Source organism: Bombyx mandarina, chromosome 19, assembly GCF_030267445.1.
Source record: "Bombyx mandarina strain Sakado chromosome 19, ASM3026744v2".
In the NCBI taxonomy this organism is placed as follows: domain Eukaryota; kingdom Metazoa; phylum Arthropoda; class Insecta; order Lepidoptera; family Bombycidae; genus Bombyx; species Bombyx mandarina.
In genome coordinates, this window is record NC_143225.1 from 4067521 (window position 1) to 4091275 (window position 23755).

At 37.0% G+C, this 23755-nt stretch overlaps 2 protein-coding genes across 5 annotated transcripts in view; both read right to left on the reverse strand.

The window, feature by feature from the left end:
- LOC114239429 (aldehyde dehydrogenase, dimeric NADP-preferring) overlaps positions 1 to 6200 on the reverse strand; it is a 37763-nt gene extending 31563 nt beyond the window's left edge. For both annotated transcript variants that reach the window (XM_028169615.2, XM_028169618.2), the window contains exon 1: positions 6016 to 6200. In XM_028169615.2, the coding sequence (XP_028025416.2) occupies positions 6016 to 6178 (163 nt within the window). In that variant the 5' untranslated portion in view covers positions 6179 to 6200. The remainder of the gene's footprint in view (positions 1 to 6015) is intronic.
- Positions 6201 to 12599: 6399 nt separating this feature from the next.
- On the reverse strand, positions 12600 to 23049 carry LOC114239410 (aldehyde dehydrogenase, dimeric NADP-preferring). 3 transcript variants are annotated; one of them, XM_089735052.1, is made up of 11 exons: positions 22809 to 23049; positions 22328 to 22362; positions 21664 to 21903; positions 20669 to 20890; positions 20287 to 20450; positions 18603 to 18833; positions 17513 to 17716; positions 16731 to 16846; positions 16208 to 16343; positions 14276 to 14426; positions 12600 to 13176 (listed from the first exon to the last, which is right to left on the reverse strand). In XM_089735052.1, the coding sequence occupies exons 1-11, from the start codon at positions 22933 to 22935 to the stop codon at positions 13129 to 13131; spliced, it is 1674 nt and encodes a 557-aa protein (XP_089591178.1). In that variant the 5' UTR covers positions 22936 to 23049; the 3' UTR covers positions 12600 to 13128. The 3 variants fall into 3 exon arrangements, with proteins under 3 accessions (XP_089591178.1, XP_089591177.1, XP_089591179.1); XM_089735051.1 differs by lacking the exon at positions 12600 to 13176 and adding an exon at positions 13228 to 13491; XM_089735053.1 differs by lacking the exon at positions 12600 to 13176 and adding an exon at positions 13229 to 13491 and having other exon boundaries at positions 21664 to 21914; positions 22809 to 22914.
- Between the last annotated feature and the right edge of the window lie 706 nt (positions 23050 to 23755).

A 23755-nucleotide genomic window follows, 5' to 3' on the forward strand; every position in this document is an offset into this window, starting at 1 on the left:
TTTTTTTCTTGCTGAGCCTTTGCGCGCCCACTTGTCCTGGTGAAAAAAAAAACTTTTTTCTTGAATTAGCGTCAAACTTGATACTTTTCATTCGCATTCTTATATCGTATTCTTATTAAATCAGTATATGTATATATTTTGAAATTGTAATATCATTTTTTTACTGACATGAATATAATTTACTTAGCATAAGTGCAATTTTATTTTCTTTGATGTTTAATTTCAAGGTTTCTTTTGTACGTTAGACACGCAAAAACGTTATAAAACTATTATATCAAAACAAACAAAAAACTTTGAGAAACGTTCGCCGAAAATTTGATTTGAAGAGGACATTATAACACTTTGATTAAGATTAGAACGTAGGTACCTTCGTTGAAATCGATAGATTTCTCAAGCGCGTCACAAATAGTCACAATATCGTTAACGATACATATTTAAATTCACAATACATGTGTCGCATACCCGCGCGCCGAATGTGTTCGCGTCACGCGCCACATTCGCGTCGAGCTGGGCCGGTGGGCTCATTATTATTACTACATCGACTGATTCTTGAATATGGTATCGGCTAGTCTGCTTTATCTAAGCCCTTATAGTAAGAAGCATGACTATAAGAGCTTAGATTAGAATCCAGTCTGTAAGCCCCGCTTCGCTTCGACTATATTTGGCCAAAAGAAGAAAAGAAAGACCCCGGTCATGGTGGTTGGTCCGATCATAATCTCCAATTGTAAGGTATTGAATATTGATTGTTCTAAAGTGATCATAAAATGGTTTGTAGGTTATCTCTGATCTGCCCTATGTGGATTGCTGTAATGACGCAGCATACACCGATGAGTTAATCTCTATGCTAACTTAACTTAACTTTTTAGTAGGTACCCCCTGCGGTACCAGAAGGCAGCGATAAAATAGAAGAAACCCAGTAAAATTTCGTATTATGCGAAATGTTTTATGCAAAAAAAAATTGCGTAAATAGATATATGAGATCACGGCCAACATGTTATTAATTAGTTATCATAGTTCGTAAAGCCGTTTCTGAGTTGATGGTTTTTTTTCTCCCTACTTATTCTCTGCTAGCCTAAGAGGCCATTTCAGCAACGCCTGGGCAGATAAGGGAGCTCACGGGCTCAAACTGAGAGAATTTGCTAACACTAGCCCTAGCAGGAGCAGTTCTTCGCAGAATCTACCACCCGATCGAAATCGCGACCCACTGAGAAGAGTCGACGAGAAACTCATTGGACCATGTCTATAGGATTTAATATGACGTATGTTAAGAAAACACTCATGCAAATAATGTTCAATATTGTGCTGTATTTATGTACTCTGTTTTCCCATCAAAATGGTACATTACAGATATAAATTTACCAACGATCCGACAAAGATTATTTTTAACATGCTAAAGAATCCTCTCGACTAAGTTGGCAGTAGATAGATAAATGTAAGGTAGGTAGATAACCTAAACCACTTTTGATAGGCTACAGTAACAAAATAATCGAAACAGACTTTGAATATTGATCAATAGAGACGATAATTTAATGATTATTTCTACGAATAAAATTCAAGAGTTAAGCAACAATGCCTGACGTCATATGTGGTTAATGGATTGTGTATTAGGCATGAAAGGGATAGCAGGAAGCTCCCACTGTCCATCTACTCTTGCATAAACATAAATCAATCTTTGAATGGATTCGTCATTTTGCAACTAGAATAATGCATAAGCCGACTTAAAGTAATAGTTGTATGGCTCTAATAAAGAATGAAAAAAAAATGTATCTACTCAAATGTAGGAATTATCCATAATGTTATTGTAACCGGTTTTACTTGGCGCGTAACACGATGTTAGCTTTGACGTGTGAGAAAATAACAACTTCATGTTATTTTGTATTCTTTGCACACTTAAAGTGTTTATTTCCTCGTACCGTAAGAAATGTGATACTCATTAAATGAGTAACTACAAATTATTATTTATAATTGTTTCTCATCGTGAATACGTGTGTGGATTAAGTACCTGTTGTTTAAATTAAGAACAACAATTTTTGCAACTTTACAGGAGAGCCATTTATAGTTTAAAATTTTGAGCGCAGCGATTTGGGGTCGATTTCTTACATTATCTAGTTTTATTTTTAGTTTGGTATAAGTGTGTAGTTTATTTAGTAGTTTTAAACTATTCTTATAATTAAAGTCTCATTTCAATATTTCATTTGAAAAATATATATAATAACAAAAAAATCTTCAACTATTTGAATGGAGTAAACATATTATAATTAAAGTTCAATTAGAAACATCGAACTGTCGATGCTAATACCAAATAAAACGCACCTTTAATTACAAAGATAAATGTCGCGTTTAAAATTTGGAAAAAAATGATGACAAAAAAAACTTCTTCAGCCACTTCAATGGATTAAGCCTAATTGAAGTTCAATTAAAAACATCGAACTGTCGATACTAATACACAATAAAATGGATATTTAATTACAAAGATAAATGTCGCGTATTAAATTAGTATTAATTAAAGTAATTAAGCGAAATGTTGCTTCCAAATATCCTCTCACCCATATATTCATATATTCATCATCATCATTATCATCATCAGCCTTTATCTGCCCACTGCTGGACATAGGCCTTCCCCAATGCCTTCCACAGAACGCGGTCCTCCGCCTTCTGCATCGAACGATATATTCGGGTCAGGCTTATGCCTAATGCAATCTTTGAAAACATCGGGGATGCCTCTGCGTTTACATCATCAGTGCCACCACGACCACTGTGATAAGAGATGCATATTTTATTTTTATTTTGATACTCTTTACCTAACGAGACAAGGAGCAATTTGCTCTGAGCAAAAATTGCTTTTAATGAAAAGCAATTTTTGTTTGTATTCCGTTACACAAAGAAACTTGTTTGGATCCGGATGCGAATAAAAAAAATGAAGACTGTAATTACGTATTTTAAGAGAATAAAAAAAAAAACATTCGTTTGTAAAGGGATTTAATTTTGACTTGTATATTTTTATTACCACAAACGACTTTGTATGTAAAATGGAATGTATTGTAATACTATAATGGTGACTAACTAAGAAAACCGGATGGATTTTACTTAGTTGTCAATAAGCGACACGCGCGCGAAATGATGTTTAAAAAAAGATGAATTATGTATCCAAACTTAAAGTAATTATTTGTGCTTTAACCATCAATATTATCGAAAATTTTCAAATTATTTTATAGAAGCTATTTATTATTATTATAGTGTATTAAACACTGCCACGCCTGGGAAGACGGCAGGACACAATCCGGCGAGGTGGGCAACAATCGGCCGGAGCGTTAGGGACTATTGGGAGAGAAACCGGCGAACTATACGGGCATTGTCGAGCAAGACTGCTTTTTGCATTTGGGCCACCACCGACTTTTTGTTGAGACCAAGCCTCTCGAGATGTTTTGAGAGGCTTTTAGGGACCAAACCATTCACCGACACAACTACCGGGATTATTTCTGTAGATACCACCCTCCACATGTCGGTCACCTCGTGCGCCAGGTCCAAATATTTGGTCTTTTTATCTGCCTCGGCCCGCACGAGGTTCTCGTCGTAGGGGATGGTGATATCCACCAGAAATACCCGAGACTATTATATTATTATTATTATTTGATTTTTATTATTATTGTTTTTGTTTTAGTCCGAGATTAGTTATTATTTTTATTTAATTTTAGTATAAATGAAAGGTTAATGCAATGTAATGAAGACGTGTAATATGGATGTAAAATCTGAAGTAAATTAAATAAATAAATAAAAAAATATTCGAGAAATAGGATCATCGAGTTATATGTGATTTTCGTAATTAACATTATTATTTTTTTCCCCGCCTTAGTGCTAAGTGGCCAATGGGACTATTCCAGCTACGCTCGGACGGGCAGATGAAGCTCACGGTGCTCAACCTCAGAGAGTTTGCAAAGTTTTTACCCCCTATCTATGCTGATAGACTTGAGAGGCTATATCAGCGTTACCCTAACGTGTAGGTGAGCTCTCGGGGCTCAAACCTGACCACGTTGCAAACATTGGCCCTAGCAAGAGCAGTGCTTTGCCAAATCTACCACCAAATCGGAATCGCGACTAACTAAGAAGATCCGGTGAGAAGCTCAGTGGGTTGTATTGTATCTATCGGGTAAGTTGCACGTTCAACTCTTTGTCGTAAATTAATAGTAGCGCGACGTACTTCAATAAGACAATCAAAGTAATGTGCATAGAAAATATATACTCTAATATATTAGAACGCATGCCTATACAAGAATGCCCTGCGATAGTTATAAGAGGATTGAGTTCACCTAGCCAATTCACAATACATAAATTCAAATGATTCGAATAGACTGAGCAAGAATCAACTAACATTTTAAAACGTTTTCATCGCAGATCTTGTCCGAGGGGTTTTGAATAAAATGGTTTTTCCCCTGTCTAAGGCATAAGAACACAAAATACGTACAATGTACATAATTTATGTACATACATTTGTACTCTGAACAATGATTGAACAATAAAACGTGTATTAGTGTGTTGTAGTTACGTAAATCATAAAATATTAAAAAAAGTATAAATCAAGTATTAAATAAAGTATGTAATATGTATACATACGAGTCGTCGTGGCTTAAAGGATAAGACGTCCGGTGCATTCGTATCTAGCGATGGAGCGGTGTTCGAATCCCGCTGGCAACTACCAATTTTTCTAATGAAATACGTACTTAACAAATGTTCACGATTGACTTCCACGGTGAAGGAATAACATCGTGTAGTAAAAATCAAACCCGAAAAATAATAATTTGCGTAATTAGGTACTGATGATAGGACCTCTTGTGAGTCCGCACGGGTAGGTACCACCACCATGCCTATTTATGCCATGAAGCATTAATGCGTTTCGGTTTGAAGGGTGGGATAGCCTAGATATAAGGGATTTCAGATATAAGGTTTACCTTATATCTGAAAGTAGGTGGCAGCATTTACGTTGTAGATGTTTATGGGCTCCGGTAATAACTTAACACCAGGTGGGCCGTGAGCTCGTCCACCCACCTAAGCAATAAAGAAAAAACATGTGTTAGGATACATAAAATATATTTTATCAGTAACGGGACAAGAAAATTGTGCCTTATAATTTGATATAACCTGTCAAGCAAAACATAATACCAAACAAATATTATTTTTATTTAGATTCATTTGCATTGATTACATATTATTATTCTGGACTCTTATTATTCTAGCCTTAGGATTCTTATTATTCTAGCCTGGACAAAGGCTTTTGCTTTAAAAAGCACAAGTCCGGCCTCGCGTGGAGTACTGCTCCTATCTCTGGGCCGGGGCTCCCAAATACCAGCTTCTTCCATTTGACTCCATACAGAGGAGGGCCGTTCGGATTGTCGATAATCCCATTCTCACGGATCGTTTGGAACCTCTGGGTCTGCGGAGGGACTTCGGTTCCCTCTGTATTTTGTACCGTATGTTCCATGGGGAGTGCTCTGAGGAATTGTTCGAGATGATACCGGCATCTCGTTTTTACCAATGCACCGCCCGCCACCGGAGTAGAGTTCATCCATACTACCTGGAGCCACTGCGGTCATCCACAGTGCGTTTCCAGAGGTCTTTTTTGCCACGTACCATCCGGCTATGGAATGAGCTCCCCTCCACGGTGTTTCCCGAGCGCTATGACATGTCCTTCTTCAAACGAGGCTTGTGGAGAGTATTAAGCGGTAGGCAGCAGCTTGGCTCTGCCCCTGGCATTGCTGAAGTCCATGGGCGACGGTAACCACTCACCATCAGGTGGGCCGTATGCTCGTCTGCCTACAAGGGCAATAAAAAAAAAAATCTGTGTTGGTTTATATAAAAAATATAGGTCTAATTATTATAGAGAAACGAAAGCCTAAAATTTACATTGTAATTTATTTAATAGCGGTTATACAATAGCGTTATAATCACTTCCGGTAGGTACCTCATTACAACAACAAAAAAAAAACATTAAAGGCTTAAAATACAATACAAAAAGCTCACCGTTTCCATTCATCATATTGTTGTTTTCACTTTTATTACTTTCGCGCACTTTATCGATTTGTATGCTCACATGGGGATTTTCGATAATATTTTCTACTTCAATATCGATATCGATAACGTGGACGTCACTATTTGGTACGTGCGGTTTGGTCGGAGATGACATTGCAACTGACACTGCTCGAGTTGTTTTTTTACCGATTCAATGTGTTAAAAAAAAGATAAATATTAGTGTTGTTTTTTTATGTTCGTGATACCGGTTTAAACGAAGTCGACGCTTATGTAATTTCTAGAATTTTTTTATTCAGATTAAGATATTTTACTGGTGGTAGGACCTCTTGTGAGTCCGCGCGGGTGGGTACCACCACCCTGCCTATTTCTGCTGTGAAGCAGTAACGCGTTTCGGCTTGAAGGGTGGGGCAGCCGTTGTAACTATATTTGAGACCTTGGAACTTATATCTCAAGGTGGGTGCCGCATTTACGTTGTAGATGTCCATGGGCTACAGTAACCACTTAACACCAGGTGGGCTGTGAGCTCGTCCACCCATCTAAGCAATAAAAAAATGTATATATATATTTAGTGGGATATTTACTGGTGGTAGGACCTCTTGTGAGTCCGCACGGGTAGGTACCACCACCCTGTTTATTTCTGCCGTGAAGCAGTAATGCGTTTTGGTTTGAAGGTTGGGGCAGCCGTTTTAACTATACTGACTGAGACCTTAGAACTCATAAAGAATCCGAAACATATTATATATGTAAAAAAATACTTATCCGCTGGTCATCACACTGTAAAACTGACACTTAGAACTCGTGTCTCGAGGTGGATGGCAGCATTTACGTTGTAGATGTCTATGGGCTCCGGTAACCACTTAACACCAGGTGGGCTGTGAGGTCGTCCACCCATCTAAGCAATAAAAAAAATACAATATGCTATAAGTTTAACTAATCTATCACTCAGCCACGACTAAATGAGTCTTAAGATAGTTCTTCTATGTACCTTTAAGAATTTAATTTCAAATATAATATAACTAGACACAACTAACAACAATGACTAATCTAATTATATCTAATAGTAAGTCGTCGTGGCCTAAAGGATAAGACGTCCGGTGCATTCGTATATATCTAGCGTTGCACCGATGTTCGAATCCCGCAGGCGGGTACCAATTTTTCTAATGAAATACGTACTTAACAATTGTTCACGATTGACTTCCACAGTGAAGGAATAACATCGTGTAATAAAAATCAAACCCGCAAAATTATAATTTGCGTAATTATTGGTGGTAGGACCTCTTGTGAGTCCGCGCGGGTGGGTACCACCACCCTACCTATTTCTGCCGTGAAGCAGTAATGCGTTTCGGTTTTTTTTTTTTTTTTTTTTTTTTTTCGTTTTAGCCATTGTAACTATACTGAGACCTTAGAAGTTATATCTCGAGGTGGGTGGCGCATTTATGTTGTAGATGTCTATGGGTTCCAGTAACTACTTAACATCAGGTGGGCTGTGAGCTCGTCCACCCATCTAAGCAATAAAAAATAAATAAAAAAAATGAACAAAAATAATAATAATTTAGGTAAAGTTAGTTATAAATTAAATTTGGAATCTAGAATAAATTAAAAATATAGTCCATCGTAATACCATACAGGTGTCTCAATTCCCGCATTAAATACACAAAGACGTCGTTATAGTACTGTTGTAATCGACGTTCGTGTAAAATATTAAATGTTTTAGTAAATTAAGTCATTAAATCGTCACCAATCAAGTATCAAGTCATTACTATCATTTTTTTTTAAGGGATTTTATGACCTGGTAACTAAGACCTTTAAGTCATGTCTTATTTTATTTTATATTCTTATTTTTATGAAAAATGATAATATGGAGTGAAATGAAATGAAAATGATTAATTTGAGACATTAATCAACTGGGATGAAATTAAATGAAATGAGATGATATGGGATGAAATATAATCTTAGTAAAATGGTGGTCATTTACTAAACATTTTTCAGTGGACTTTTTGGAGGATCCCGAGAAGTTGCGTCCAGCGGCTTTGTTTCATTTTCCCACATTTGTGCACTTTCACAGATATTAATCAGTTAATAAACCACCGTTATTACACATTTAAACCTGAAGAAACACTAAATAGACAAAATAAAACAAATCACACAACTTCACTCCTCGCGTTCCCGCCAAAAAGTCCTCCTTACTATCAAGACAATAGAATAGCGCAGACTATATTAAATTGTTTTCTAGATGCCATGCTATAAAGAAAATCTTACATTTATACAAAAACGTTTTATTTATAAGGGCATTTCTGTTGTACTAGTGGTCCCGCAGTAGTCGAAATTCGACTATAATTAATTGAAATTCTTAGTTTGTACACTATTAAGGTTCTATTTTCAAAGACTATTACACTTCTTTAATCACAAATTTCGCCAAGGCTACTCTATAAAAAATATTAATAAAGACAAACAATATTTAATCTATTCTCAATTTGACCACAGACGTCAAAAACAAATGTTTGACAATAAATAAATAAATAGTATGCATTCGTGTGTGCGTCAAATACATGGTAGTGTGTGTAATGTTCTTTTTATTGATTTAATGTATTTTTTAGGCACAATTTAAAAAAAATTTAACATTCTGCACTTCTCTATATTCTCTATAAGTGTAGGAAATTTCATACTCCTCCGTCCGCGCAATTTTCGTAAAAAGGGATACAAACTTTTTTCTTCACGCATTAATAATATTGTACAGATTTTTATGTAGACAGGCAGAGAGTATGTCACACACTTGAAGCCGAGGAGGGTATCCGTATTCAGAATACCCCTACCACGAGTGATTACGATGATTTTTTATTGTCGGATGGGATATACTTTTACTATTTTCTTAGGCGTGGATGTCGTTCGGGGAAACTGGTTTTGGGACGGCATTTGTTTTAACACGCACTGGCTGGCACATGGTGTTTTAAGTCCCGCTTAGTTGCATCACTTGACAATGCACTATAATCGCATTATATCAGTTTTAAACATCAATGCGTCAGTTTGCGAATTTTGACGGGGGTAGGGAGAAATAAAGGTCGTGCTTTATAAATGTGAAAGTATTTTTGTTTGTTTACGTGTATTTTGGCATGTCCTTCTTTCAGTTCGAAACGAAGGAACAGTAATCTGCAAAACAGCGATGTATGTCAATACATATTTTTACACGCTTTATATTAGCTTCATTTGTATGTATGTTTGTATGCTTGTAACTGACTCCTTTAGACGCGATTTTGATCCACTTTAAATAGCCAGATTTCATTCAAACTTTGTAAATTTATCGAAGACCGATGACAATACACTAATTTGATAAGATTATTCCATTATTCAATTTGCAAAAAAAGTAACTAAAAAATGAAAATAAACAATATTAAAAAAAATATTTGTATATTTTTGTAGTTGAATTTTATATAAAGCGTGTTTTTTTAGGTTTTTTAAACTATTATTTATTTTTAAGTGTTAGTTTTAGGTCAGAGAAAACAAGGTGGAAAGATTTAGTGCTGAAGAACAAGAAGGAATGCAATGTTAGTGATACCGAGGTTATCGAAGACAGAGCGAAATTAAACAAAAGCCAACCCAACCACCATGTGAGATGAATGGCTAGGAAGAGTGAGAGTTTTATGTTAGGGAAGTGACATAGGCTACCTTTTATCCCGAAAAAAACATCTGATTCTCACGGGAAACTACACTGACACTTCTCTTTAACCGCGCGGCGCGGTCAAGACACGGATATAAGACAATATTTCTACATTTCTAATACGAGCATTAGAAGAAGCTGACCGGTTCTGTACCCAAAGTATATATACATGATGAGTGCTTTTGGGCGTGTGTCAAAACATGCCAGTCAAGGGCTAAGCGGACAATGTGCGGCACGGTTTATAAAAAAATCCTCTGTCCTTTCAATTATAATCGAATAAATCCGAAACGCAGTAACGTCAACGTAATGCGTAACCTATATTACATAAAACGCGGTAATTAGGTGATTTGTAAGATTGAAAGGAAACCGCTAAGCCTCGTACATATATATGGCTTACGAGAACGTTTTATAAGTAATTATACAGGAAGAGGCATGATTGTTGCTCACGTAGCGAAGACTAGGAAATGAATTATGACGGATTACTAACACGTCATCATAATTTTAATGTTACCTTCAATTTTTTACAATTATTTTGAAGTAATGTAACTCGATTATGCTCCGGTGCGACTGTCGCGAATTGTTTTTAAGCTATTGCATAGCTTTTATCGTGGGCTTTGAGCGCGGCGACTGAATCAAGAAATTCCGTAACGAAAATAACCTGACACCCCCACTGCGCCTACTATGTAGCTCGCGTTCAACACATTCACACGTTGCGCTGGTGTATTGTTTGTGAATAAGCGCGCGGCGTGATATCGCACTACATGAGCATCATGAAAAGTCTGCCCATCTCTCTCTCACGCGGTCTGGCTTATGAGTGTGAAGGGGACAGTTAATGTTTTGCTTTTGTTAATGTTTATAAATATAGCGTGGTCTTATTTTTATTATTATTTTAAAATTAAATTATTATTGTCTAATTATAATTGCATAATTTGATAAGAAATGCTTTGCAATAGCTTTACCGCGGTAGTCCCCGAGTGCCACACGTGTTTTTTTTTTTAATTCTCAGATGAGTGGACCAGCTAAAGTGGTTACCGGAGCCCTTATGCATCGATGACGTAAATGCTGCCGTACACTTTTAGACATTACGGCGCGTTGCGACGCCGCAATGCCCCGTGTGGACATGCTGTTGGAAAAGTTAGCGGAATCGCCTTTATTACTAGTGGTAGGACCTCATGGGAGTCCGCACGGGTAGGTACAACCACCCTGCCTATTTCTGCCGTGAAGCAGTAATACGTTTCGGTTTGAAGGGTGGGGCAACCGTGGTAACTTGAGACCTAAGAACTTATATCTCAAGGTGGGTGGCGCATTTACGTTGTAGATGTCTATGGGCTCCAGTAACCACTTAACATCAGGTGGGCTGTGAGCTCGTCCACCCATCTAAGCAATAAAAAAAAAGCGTCGGGGTGACAACATTCAGCCAGTGTATGTTGTCGGAGTGATTCGTCGAGTTCCAGTGTTAATGCTAACAAACGAACTAGAAGAACTCAGACAGATTTGTCGGCTCTTAACATGCTCCACGTAATCTACAGCCTAAGCTAAGTTAAGCTAAAATATGGCTAATTAACATTTTTTTCATAGAAAATTTGACCAGGTTTGTACGTTATTTGAAACACTTTTTTTTTATGTAGATGTGCAGATGGGTTCTTTTCTATACGCTCCTGTCCAAACAAACGAGCTCGAAGGTTCGATTATGTAGTACAATTGAATTAACGTATCGTCAAAGCCGGAACGCGATTGTAACTGCGTCTGTTCAACGTAAATTAGCTTCCCAAAGACACAACCGACTGTGCTTCTCGCCGGATCTTCTCAGGTTGAGCCCATAAACTCATCTATTCGTTTAGGCATAGCTGGAATAGTCCTTTATACTACCAGTAATTTATTAAATAACTATGTTCTGAAAGTTTCTACATCTTCAAATTTCATTTCGATATGGCCAGTACCGGTTTTTTTGTTTGTTAGAACGTTACAAACAGAAACTGGTATATTTCAGTGTTACGTAGGTACTGATGTTGGATGTCTTTGTATAATTCATTTGTCTCGCGTTTCTATTATTCATAATGAAGCTTGAAGAAGTCGAACTCACAGTTAGCTTCTGGAGAGTGAATAATGGAGATTGTAATAAAGACCAACATCTCTAATTTTGAGGGCCGATTGTGTAGTTCTAAGGAGCTTAAAGTATTATAAATAATTATAACTAGACGATGACCGAGCTTTGCTCGTTTTTTTTTATAACGCCATCTTGTTGTGTCTTTAAAGCGGTTAGTTGCCCTCAATTAAGAAAAATAGTATTATTATTCGCCAATAGATGTCGGGAAGAGTTGATTATTGGAAACACGAATAAAACAACATTTTCTGAAAATAAATCGTAGCTAGATCGATTTATCGCCCCCGAAATCCCCTGTATACTAAATTTTATGAAAATCGTTGGAGCCGTTTCCGAGATTCAGATTGTATAAGTATATATTAATATACAAGAATTGCTCGTTTAAAGGTATAAGATAAATCATTGTAATAAAGTATTAAGTGGTGGTAGGCCCTCTTGTGGGCCCGCACGGGTAGGTACTACTACCCTGCCTATTTCTATTGCGAAGCCGTAGTGCGTTCCTGTTTCAAGGACGAGGCAGGCGTTGCACTATGTGTTTGAACTCGTGTCTCAAGGTGGGTGGCAGCATTTATGTTGTTGATGTATATGGGCATCGATAAAACGCCTAAGCAATGAAATAACCTGCACATATGTTACGATTCACACAAAAAAAATCGTTTGCGTCATGTGGGTAAATGAATCGATGTCTCTTTTATTGTTCCCGCATCCGATTTGCAAGACAAGACCGATTAATCAAAAGTACATTGATCTTAGGAATAAGTCCCGGCTATTGATTAATTTATCAGCAAAGAGACTTTTAAATAAAAAACAAAAATCGTCAGTGACATAAAGTTTTATTTATTTAATTAAATAATGATAAAAGTACAAGACAGTGCCTATTCGAATTGTATGCTATAAGAAGAGAAAGAGTGAATATGTACTTTAAATACGTGTGATGTTTATCGTATTCTCGATTGAGTGGAGATCGAGGAAGATTCGTGTAACAACATCTTAAATTACAGATGGAATGACTCTTGATTCCTCGAAAAATAGCACTAAAAATTAATGTGTAATAATTTTTTATTAATCAACCAGACGAGATTTTTTCAAGGTTTTACTTGTAAGTAATCGGTTTATTTAGTGAATCAGTTTTAATAATTTATAAATAAAATTAATTCGTATATAGAATTCGATGCGTCGAGTCTTTGAAATGTTCTAAAACTCGATATTAGATATTCATATCTCCGGTAGAATTCGTGAATAAGAATGTGACGATTAAATAATTTATTAATTATTAAATATACTTTGTTAAGTCTTAAACATTTTAGAAGTAAATCAAGGTGATTGTTAATAAACAATTTAAGATTTATGAATAGATTGTAGCATTATTTCCGTTCAAAACCTCCGACTGGACCTTGAAAAAAGATAATTAACACTGAATTGTTCACAGGTGAAATCCATCGATATTCCCAAGAAGTATTATGAGTTTCGCGCTGTTTTTACCCATCTTATATTTATAAATCAGAACAAATAAAACACGTTGCTCGTTTTCTCGGGATAAAGAATGACTTGGGTCAATCTTTGGTCTATAAACTATCTTTAACTCACTTAGTTTCTCGCCGGATCTTTGCAGTGGATCGCGACTCCGATCCGTTGGTAGATTCAACGAATCACTGCTCTATCTAGGGTCGGTGTAACACTCTCGTGTTGAGCCCGTGAGCTCACCTACCTGTTCGTGAGAAGTTGAAATAGCCCCTTATACTACCAGCGATGGCGATAGTTGTTGACGAATAAACGAATGGAAATACACTGTCCTTTTTATTACAGCACTCGGCGTTTCCTGGGCCCTTTTCATTTAATATGTATATGGTGCTTTTTTTAAAAGGTATACGACATAAAAATTAATCCAGATTATAAACCATGTTCTTACAAAATTACGTTCAAATTCGTTAAGCTCTTTTTGGCTGTGTTGTGTCTAGAATGGCACCACTGCATTATTTTCATGGGTGTAGTTAAAGGCGACTTAAGGATTCATTGGAGATTTTTTTCCCTACGTATGCTGATAGCCTTGAGAGGCTATTTCAGCTTCGCCCTAACATGTAGGTGGCTAACACTGGCCCTAGCAAGAGCAGTGCTTCGCAGAATCTACCATCGGATCGGAAACGCGACCCACTGAGGAGATCCGGCCAGAAACTGAGTGGGCAACTGGAGAATGAGTAGCAACGTTCTTTGACTAGTATACCAACGCGCTACGATCGTCGGACCGTAGAGATCAGTAGTAAGGCGTATTGTAAGCCCGAACGGTCAGTTATCTGCATCCTACCTATTTCTGCAGTGAACCATATGCGTTCCGGTTCGAATAATTATAGGACCGTTATACAAAGACGACTTTGATCTCATGACCTAAGATCGGCGGTAGCATTGTCGTTGTGGCGTCTTTTTTAACCTCTTAATAATAAGTCTTGTAACTTCTTAGTAATTCTAAATACCGCCTAAGAAAAAAAGAATCTTACCTTTCGCATATTTAACATGTAATATGTGATGCTGCAGCCGATGACAAAAGTGATGAGCGGCCAAAAGAAATCAAAAGAAGGAATGTTTTTCTTGCGCATAACTTCCCTCGCAATTCTCAATTTCCATTCATTGTAAGGTGGATTACGCAAACTGAAAATTTTATACATAAGCTTGGGATTTTTTTTGTAGTTTTGAAAGTATTGTCCTTTTTACAGGAAATTTCATATTTACAGTCACAGCAATGAGTTAATGGTAATTGTCTTGATATTATTTATTTTTTATCCTACCTAAGCTGGTAGCCTAGAGAGGCTACTCCAGCGTAACCGTAACTAGTAGTCACTCACGGGGCTCAAACCTGACGACGATGCTAACACGAACCCTAGCAAGAGCCGTGCTTCGCAGAATCTACCACCGGATCGGAAACGCGACCCACTGAGAAGATCCGGCGAGAAACTCAGTGGGCTGTGTCTGAGAGTTAATTTACTCGTCGAGCCCTTCGTCGCAAGCGACGGGTTCGACGAGAACGGTGACCGGTGCTTGAAGTACCTAGAAGCACCGTTAGTGGATCGGGAGGATCCGAGATGACGTGTTTTGGGCGACGTCGACTGCTTTCCATTCTGTCCGCAGGATCGGGAATGTGTCTTGATATACAGATCTAGATTTGACCTCTGCGTGGGTCAAGTGTTAAGTGGTTTGGGTGATTTTTCTTCTCTTGTACTTAGTTCGGTCACCTACAACACGAGATGAAATCTTAGCTGGGGTTTGTTGAAAGTGGGACGTTTTATAATAATTCATAAAACATTTTGGAATATTTGATGAAGATACTATTAAGTTCAAGGACAATATCAAAGACATTGCCCACACAAACCCAATACCAAACCAAATGTGCTTGGTGCAGTCAAATATGTGGTTTTGCTTTTTATACCGTTATTTTGTTAGGCCGAACTTCTATCTATGCAAAAATATCCTAAAAATGTCGTTCTAAAATGTCGTCTATATGCATGCTAAAATATTCTATGCTAAAATATCGTAAAAATGTCGTTAGTGCGATTCAGGTTTTGTAAACAATACTTCAGAAATAAAGGAATTGGCAAATCAGGCTTAAGTAGGTTTTTTTTTATTGCTTAGATGGGTGGACGAGCTCACAGCCCACCTGGTGTTAAGTGGTTACTGGAGCCCATAGACATCCACAACGTAAATGCGCCACCCACCTTGAGATATAAGTTTTTTTTTTTTTTTATGATTGTAGGATTACTTGTGGCCCGGAGGCCTTTCCAGTTTCACCAGGACAGGTGGGCGAGCAAAGGCTCAGCCAGGAGGGATGGGATTTGCTAACAGCTGCCCGAGCGCCTCCGAAGGAGACCTAACAACTCAAGAGTAGCTGCTTCGCGAATGAATCTACTACCGGATCGGAATCGCGACCCGCTGAGAAGATCCGGCGAGAAACTCAGCGAGCTGATTCATGGGTTAGGTTGCACGGCGAACTCTTTGTCGAGTTCGACGAGTACGGTTACCGAGGTCCCTAAGCCTGCTCCTAGAGCTGAAGGCGTCTAGTGCAAAGGTTATTGGATCTGATGGATCCATAAGGACGTGTCTAGGGCAGATATAAGTTCTATGGTCTCAAGTATAGTTACAACGGCTGCCACACCCTTCGAACCGAAACGCATTACTGCTTCACGGCAGAAATAGGCGGGGCGGTGGTACCTACCCGTGCGGACTCACAAGAGGTCCTACCACCAGTAAAAAAGACAGAGGAAATGTGATTGTGGTCTGTGTGTGTGTGACTGTGGTCGTAGCCAGTAGTATTTAAAACACTTTGGAAGCTACCATTTCAAATCCTATCCTATGTGAAAGACGATAACGATGTTACAGAACAAAGCAATAATTTAGTGACCTTTAACAACAATTAAAGTAAAAGTTTAATTGCTTACGACGACAGTTTATTGCCAATAGAAAAGAAATTTCTCTTGAGGCAGCTCTTTCTGTGCGTAAAAGTATCATAGGTCATTTTTCCATGGTAGGTCCCTATACCACTCGATCCAACTCCTCCAAACGGTAATGTGTGTACTGAAAAAAATTTAGTTTGAAATTGCTTTGTAACCGGTATACCCCTTTGGAATAAGCTCCCCTCTACGGTGTTTCCCGAGCGCAGTGACATGTCCATCTTCAAATGAGGCTTGTGGAGAGTACTTAACGGTAGGCAGCGGCTTGGCTCTGCCCCTGGCATTGCTGACGTCCATATGGAACGGTAACCACCTACCATTAGGAGAGCCTTGTCTCCCTACTAGTGTAAGTAAAAAAAAAATTATATAAAAAAAACAACTGAGAATTCTCCTATATGCATCAATTTGGTGGCATTCATTAAGTGTCCATGGGATTCGGTAATCAGGTAGAATTAATCGGTAATTAAGTGGTTCATGAGCTGAAAAACAAATAAAAGTAATCTTGTGCTACCTCCAGTGAACACAATTGTATCATTGAAGCAAATAGATCCGCTGCTAGTGTCTGACGCAAATATTTTATGAACTTTGTCGCTACTTGAGAACACGTACAGGACAAGTGGTTTTCCCCTGAAACATGTTTTATTTCTTTAAGCACAAAAAAATAACTTTTCGTGGCATAATAACTATTAAGTACACTCTTTCTCTAATTCTTATCTTGAGTTTGGGTACACCTTTCGTGAGTACGCAGTAGCTATTTTAGTAACACTGAAATATTTATCTCACTACATGTTGATTTGAGTATGGTGCCCGATATTACAAGGTGGTTGAATATTATCGGCCCTCAATAATAAAGTGAATTTATGTAAGCAACGTTGTTTTATAGAAACTGTCCATTAAAATCAAAACTAGTAGACATAGAAAAAGAAAGCGGACTATCCATGTTTTTAGTAATGATAAGAGAGAAGAAATTTAGAATTGTTTACAAATCTCCTTTTGTATTTAAAAGTACATTAAAAATAACTAGCTTTTACTCGCGACTCCGTCCGCGTGGAATAGTTACTTTGGCATAACGCTAAATTTTACCCCCCACTTCATTTACGTAGAAAGTGAAAATATTTTGAAAGATTCTTTATTGGTGCTCCACTTGTGCCTTCCTCAATAAATGGGCCACCTAACACTGAAAGATTTTTTTTAAATCGGGCCAGTAGGTCCTGAGATTAACGCGTTCAAACAAACAAACTCTTCAGCTTTATAATATTAGTCTAGATCAGACCACAATTTCGTTGTTCTTACCTTTCGTTAATGAATTTTAGTGCTTCGTTAATATCCTTTACAACGCAAATAGCTAATAGCGGACCAAATATTTCGTCTTCCATAATTTTGTCGTTGACATCCACATTAGTTAATATAGTTAGATCTATAAATTTATCGCCCGGATCATATTTACCACCGATTGCGATTTTATGTCTACTTGCATCTAAAACTGCCCGGAGACGACTGAAATCCGAAAACTAAATTATATCATGCCGCCTTTGGCAATAAAGCAATACAAATTTTATTCGTATTTTATACACAGATTTTGAGTTAAATTGCATTATTTGTTTTTAACTAATCAAGAACTTTTTAAATGCCAATGAAGTCGCCGTGGCCGAAAGGATAAGACGTCCGGTGCATTCGTGTTGAGCGATGCACCGGTGTTCGAATAACCGTTCAACCAATTGTTACCAATTTTTCTAATGAAATACGTACTTGTTAAGTATGTGTGCGTGTGCCTACGCATACGGGGTATTACAACAAATATAGGACAGCGTTTTAATAGCAGCCAAGTGTTTCACTCGCGTATCCTTCGTATCTAACAGTACTCAACAAATGTTCACGATTGACTTCCACGGTAAAGGAATAACATCGTGTAATAAAAATCAAACCCGCAACATTATAATTTGCGTAATTACTGGTGGCAGGATCTCTTGTGAGTCCGCACGGATAGGTACCACCACCCTGCCTATTTCTGCCGTGAAGCAGTAATGCGTTTCGGTTTGAAGGGTGGGGCAGCTGTTGTAACTATACTTGAGACCTTAGAGCTTATATCTCAAGGTGGATGGCGTATATACGTTATATTTGTCTATGGGCTCTAGTAACCACTTAACACCAGGTGGGCTGTGAGCTCATCCACCGATCTAAGCTATGAAAAAAATATGCAGCGTTTTTATGTGGCATCAATGTTGAATAAATTCACGTTGTTGATTTTCATTTTGCAAACAATGAAGTAAATTAACTTGCCGTAACTTGCAATAAACTGCAAAGAGCAGACTTAATTGACAAAACTCAATTTATTTTTGTCTACACAACACTGATTTATTTATTTTAATCTATTAGAGTTTACCTAAAGTGTCTATTGTTTACAATCCTACTGTAATCTGGCGTCTTTTGTGGGTCGTCTCCGAACCATTTCTTTAAGATTCTTTTAGTTTTTTGTATAAATTTCTCTTGGATTTCTTTTGTGCACAAAACGTAGTCTGGCGCGATGCATGTCTGACCGGCATTTATGAATTTACCCCAGAGTATTCGATCCACGGTCATTTCTAGATCCGCCGTGTCGTCAATGTATACAGGACTATGGAAAAAAATATACTAAAATATAGTTCCATTTATAAGAAATACAAGTCAATATATTGTCAAGTATTTGCAGATCAAAAGTTTATTATATTAGTTCACATAGCATTCTTTTATTGGCCTTACATAAAAATAAAAAAATCTGTATAGATATAGAATTCGTGCATCATAAAGAGTGACATGGCTAGGTTATTATTGGAAATAGGCAGTATTTCAATGAAACTCTAATCAGATTTCTTTATAAGACCCAATTAAATATATTAGCTCACAAGTGAAATTATTCTATATTCGCACAGATAACACACATAAATTAAAATAGTCGGTACCAAAACATTTATCAATACATCTACGGCCGTCTGGTGTAGTGGTAAGTGACATGGTCACTACACAAGGGGGTCGCGGGTTCGAATCCCGCCAAGGGAAGATATTTGATATAAATGTCTTTTCCAGGGTTATGGATGTATATTAAATATATGTATGTGTATAATAAAAATCTTACATTTATATCCGTGATTGTTAGTAAATATTGATTACTATTATTATTATTTATGAACTATTTATTGAACAGTTATGACATTAGGTCTTTACCTATGAAATTGCCGTTTAGTATACAAAGACAGTTAAAGTCATCTTTTATAAATATCGTTTATTTGTATCAATCAAAATAGGCAATTATGGTATCGACACCGCCCCGCTTTTTGATTTAAGTTTTTTGGCAACTATTTTTTAAGCTATTGCATAGATTTTATCGCGAGCCTTGAGCGCGGCTTGAGAGCGGAATCGTGAAATTCCGTAACGAAAAAAACCTTCCACCCCTCACTACGCCTACTATGTAGCTCGCGTTTAACAGATTCACACGTTGCGCTTGTGTAGTGTTTAAAGTAAGAAGTCTAAACACCGATTTGTGTACTATCAAAATATGTGATATAATTTCGTGGGTAGCACAACGATAGCGCGATTCAGCTATTGCGTCAAGCGCCATCTATCGGCGACAAACGGAATTGTAAAATAGAAAATTATATCACATTACAATGCGTTGGGCGTGCCATTTTCTAACGCTTAGTCGAAGAATTTTATTACTGCTCCTACTACTCATTCAGTGATTGGAGTGGCATTAAAAGCTAGCTAAACGGTTGATTCTGGGCGAGAGTTAGAACTAGCATCCAAAGGCGTGTCTCTATCCCATATAGCGCCCTCTAGTGAGTGCGCGGTCAAAATGGAATACTCACAATGTAGCAGATTCATTGAAAGTTAGCCCACTGAGTTTCTCGCCGGATCTTATTTTATTGTTGTTTTAATATTAAATTATTATTGTCGATTTATAATTGCATAAGTTGATAAAAAATGTTATGCAATAGCTTTATCGCGGCAGTCTCCGAGTGCCACACGTCTTTTTTTTGCTAATTTTTGTAATAATTGACTTACAAAATTAAATAAATAATTGAATAATTTACCTTTTGCCTCCAAGCTCTAGTGTTACAGGAGTTAGATGTTTAGCTGCAGACGCATAGATTATTTTACCAATATTCGTACTTCCAGTATAAAATATGTAATCAAATCGGTGTGATAATAATTTTGTGGTTTCTTGCGGCCCTCCTTCTATTATTATGACAGCATCCTAAAAATATTTAGCTTATGCTTTTGTTTTGTGTCTGTGCTCACGTTACGATAATATCTAATTTACTATAAGCTAAATGTATTTGGAATATGTTTTTTTGTTAAATAAACACAAGTATAGTTTATATAATAATTTCAAAGTATTAAATTAAGGATATCAATGTATGTTATTGTTAATAGATCAATTAAAGTGAATCGAGGAGAAAATAAAAGACTTACATTGTCCAAATATTTCGGTATATATTCAACAATGAATCTTGCACTTGCCGGAGATATTTCACTTGGTTTCACGATGACGGCATTCCCTGCTGCTATGGCTCCAGCCATCGGTAGCAATGACAACGCCAGAGGATAGTTCCAAGCCCCAATAATCAGTACTACACCATACGGATCGTGGTAGATGAATACCTGGTCGAGCCAATTTACGAAGTCCCTGTCCGGCTAGTGAAATAAAATCAATAAGCAAACGGACAGTTTTCAATTTGAATGTTAATTTTTTCTAAGGTATTCTTCTCTTGAATGAGTTTCACCAAATACTAATTGTTGTTAAATCTCTGGCTAATTGCAGTGCAGTTTTTGAGTTGTCTTTAGCGGACATTTGCGTAACGGGCAAAGAAAATCACGGCTTACTTATATTTGAGCGACACTTAGAGCTTATAGATACCGTCCTTCTTAACTGTTATATTATCCTATCCTATCCTATCCTTCCCTAATAGATGTCATTACGCGAAGGCCGCAGGAGAATAATGTTTTTCGAGTATACTTTGGACACGTTCTGTAACTTATTAAATTTTAGATTTTAAAAGGAGGTGTTATTTGGTTTTGATAATTTGGTATTAACTAATCTTCTTCTTTTTCTCCACCTTATCCAATAGGTGGGGTCGGCACAGCTAATTTTTCTCTTCCGTTCTCCTCTATCAGCCGTCATCTCAACACTCACTCCTCTCTCTCTCATATCGTCATTGACACACTCCATCCATGTCTTCTTTGGTCGATCTCTTCCCCCTCTACCTTTCCATACATCTCCTAGTCATATGCATCTTCTCGCTACGCATCACATGTCCATACCATGCTAACCGTCCGGTCTTTAATTTGTTGATTACCGGGGTTACTTTCCTGATATACTTCCTCTGGGGAATGGGGTTTATTTTTCGTAATAGATTATTTTCTGAAAATAAATTATGCTTCTTACAAATTAATAACCGACGACTCACCCGCTCGGGCTTCGTCCACAAATCCAAATTATACAATACATGCTTGAGGTCATTCTTCATGTAGTCTATTTCGAGAAGTAAGCTTTCAGTTTTACTTCGTCTCAAGTCTTGGTACAACACGTCTAGCATAAGATTAGCATTTTCCTCGTACATACGATAGAGATTGCGGAGTTGCTTTCGGCGCCATTTTAAGCATCGAGTAACACCATTGTTGTATGTCTCTCTGACTTTTTGAACGGCCTGGCGAGTTTCTGTATTGGTTAGGTAGGGGAATGCTCTATATAGGGTGCAAAGGGACCGTCTTCAAAACTTTAATAAATTACGTAAATCTTGAAAGCTTTTTTGTTTAGATAGCAGTTGGCGGATAAATCATAAAGGAGAAAGAGCTACGCAATTAGTTACATGTTTTTTTTTAAAACTGTAACTGCTATTGAATCTAGTCAAACAAGTGCAAACTTTAGTTTTCGCGTGATACCCAAACGAGAAAATAAATGAACAGACAAACAGATTTATTTTTGTGAATATATTCAAAGAATGCACACGACGAGTTTTGGCATTAACAGTACATGCTATAGGTAATTTAACTGAGTTAATTCAAATTATTTTAAAACCACCACTATTTATCATCGTGTTAGACCTTATAATAAGCTTCTATTTTCGTTACCTGTTCAATTGAGATTTCCCTGGAAGCTGCGCTCACTGAAAAATAAAATTAATTTAAAAGCTGATTTACATTAACAAGTTTAACCCTGATTATCCATTAATTAGTGTCAATTGTTTCCTCATGTTTAAGCCAGCTGCACATATTTCAATAACTGTAAATGTTTGTATGAATCAATGAATACGACTGCCTATTCTGAAGCGAATTCTGTAGTCACGCTGTAAATGTCCACAAAGAGACATGCACTCGTTTTGCGAATCTAGTATAAACCCTGGAGGTTACTAGAATAGGTAAGATTTTTTTTTTATGAAATAGGTGCTCTTTTATGCCACACAGCCAAACTTTGGATTGTACAGCGGCTTTTCTACCCTTTGAATCGGATATTTTTTACCGTCATCGTAGTGAGATGCACCATTTTCAGCCACTTAACACACTTTTTTATCGAAATAGGTAACTGCTAACGCTTACCGGTTGGTATACGTACCTTTTGGATTTGATTTTTCTTCTACACTCTGACGAATTTCTGCTTCAGTAAAATTTCTCGTTACATCTATATTGTTTTCAATATCAATAACGTGAATGTTTTCTGTTGCTTGTTCTCCAAGTGGCATCCTTACTAATTTGACACTTTATTGTATTTTATTATTTGTTAAATCATCAATAGTTAAGTCACTTGACGAGCTATCACGGGAAGTGAATGCGGTATAGCCATTGATTTTTTAACTATTTAGCATACTTAAGCGAATTAATTTATTAGACGGTTTGCTTTATAATTAATTTCCATCGAATGTATAATTATCCGGCTTACGTTTATCGCTTCAACTTATAAAACCTTGACTCATGTTTGCCGCAAGGTTTAATATTTATGAATAGCTATATATAAAATGATCTTGTTTGTTTGCGTATAGAATATATTCGGAACACATTTTTGCTTGCAAATATTTTTTGATAACTATACTAACAATAAGTCCACAGGACCAATAGAGAGCTATTAATCAGAAGACACGTGGACGAGATCTCGTATTGCTTCAGCTACAGCCTACTGCTATCATTGTTTTAGTAGTAGTACTTTTAGCTCTATTACCTACTTCTAATGTTCTTCCTACCAAAATCTCAGTGAGCATTTGAGAGCGCAATGGAACTGGTATGAGAATTAAGTGGAGTTTAGCAAATTAAAGTCGGAGAAACTAACTTCCATATAAAGGAATGATGTAGATAATGGTTTACTCTTATTTATTATTACAGATTTTCAGTCGTAGTACTTGCCAACAATTAGCATTAAGTAATTAAATCCCTGTCTTGTTCACTTAATCAGTATAGTATAGCATACAGAGAGCAAGATTACAAGATGTTTCATGGTTACAGTCATCGATTAACAGGGTGTATGGTAAGTCCGTGATTCAGTATATAAAAACTAAGTTACTTTTTTTA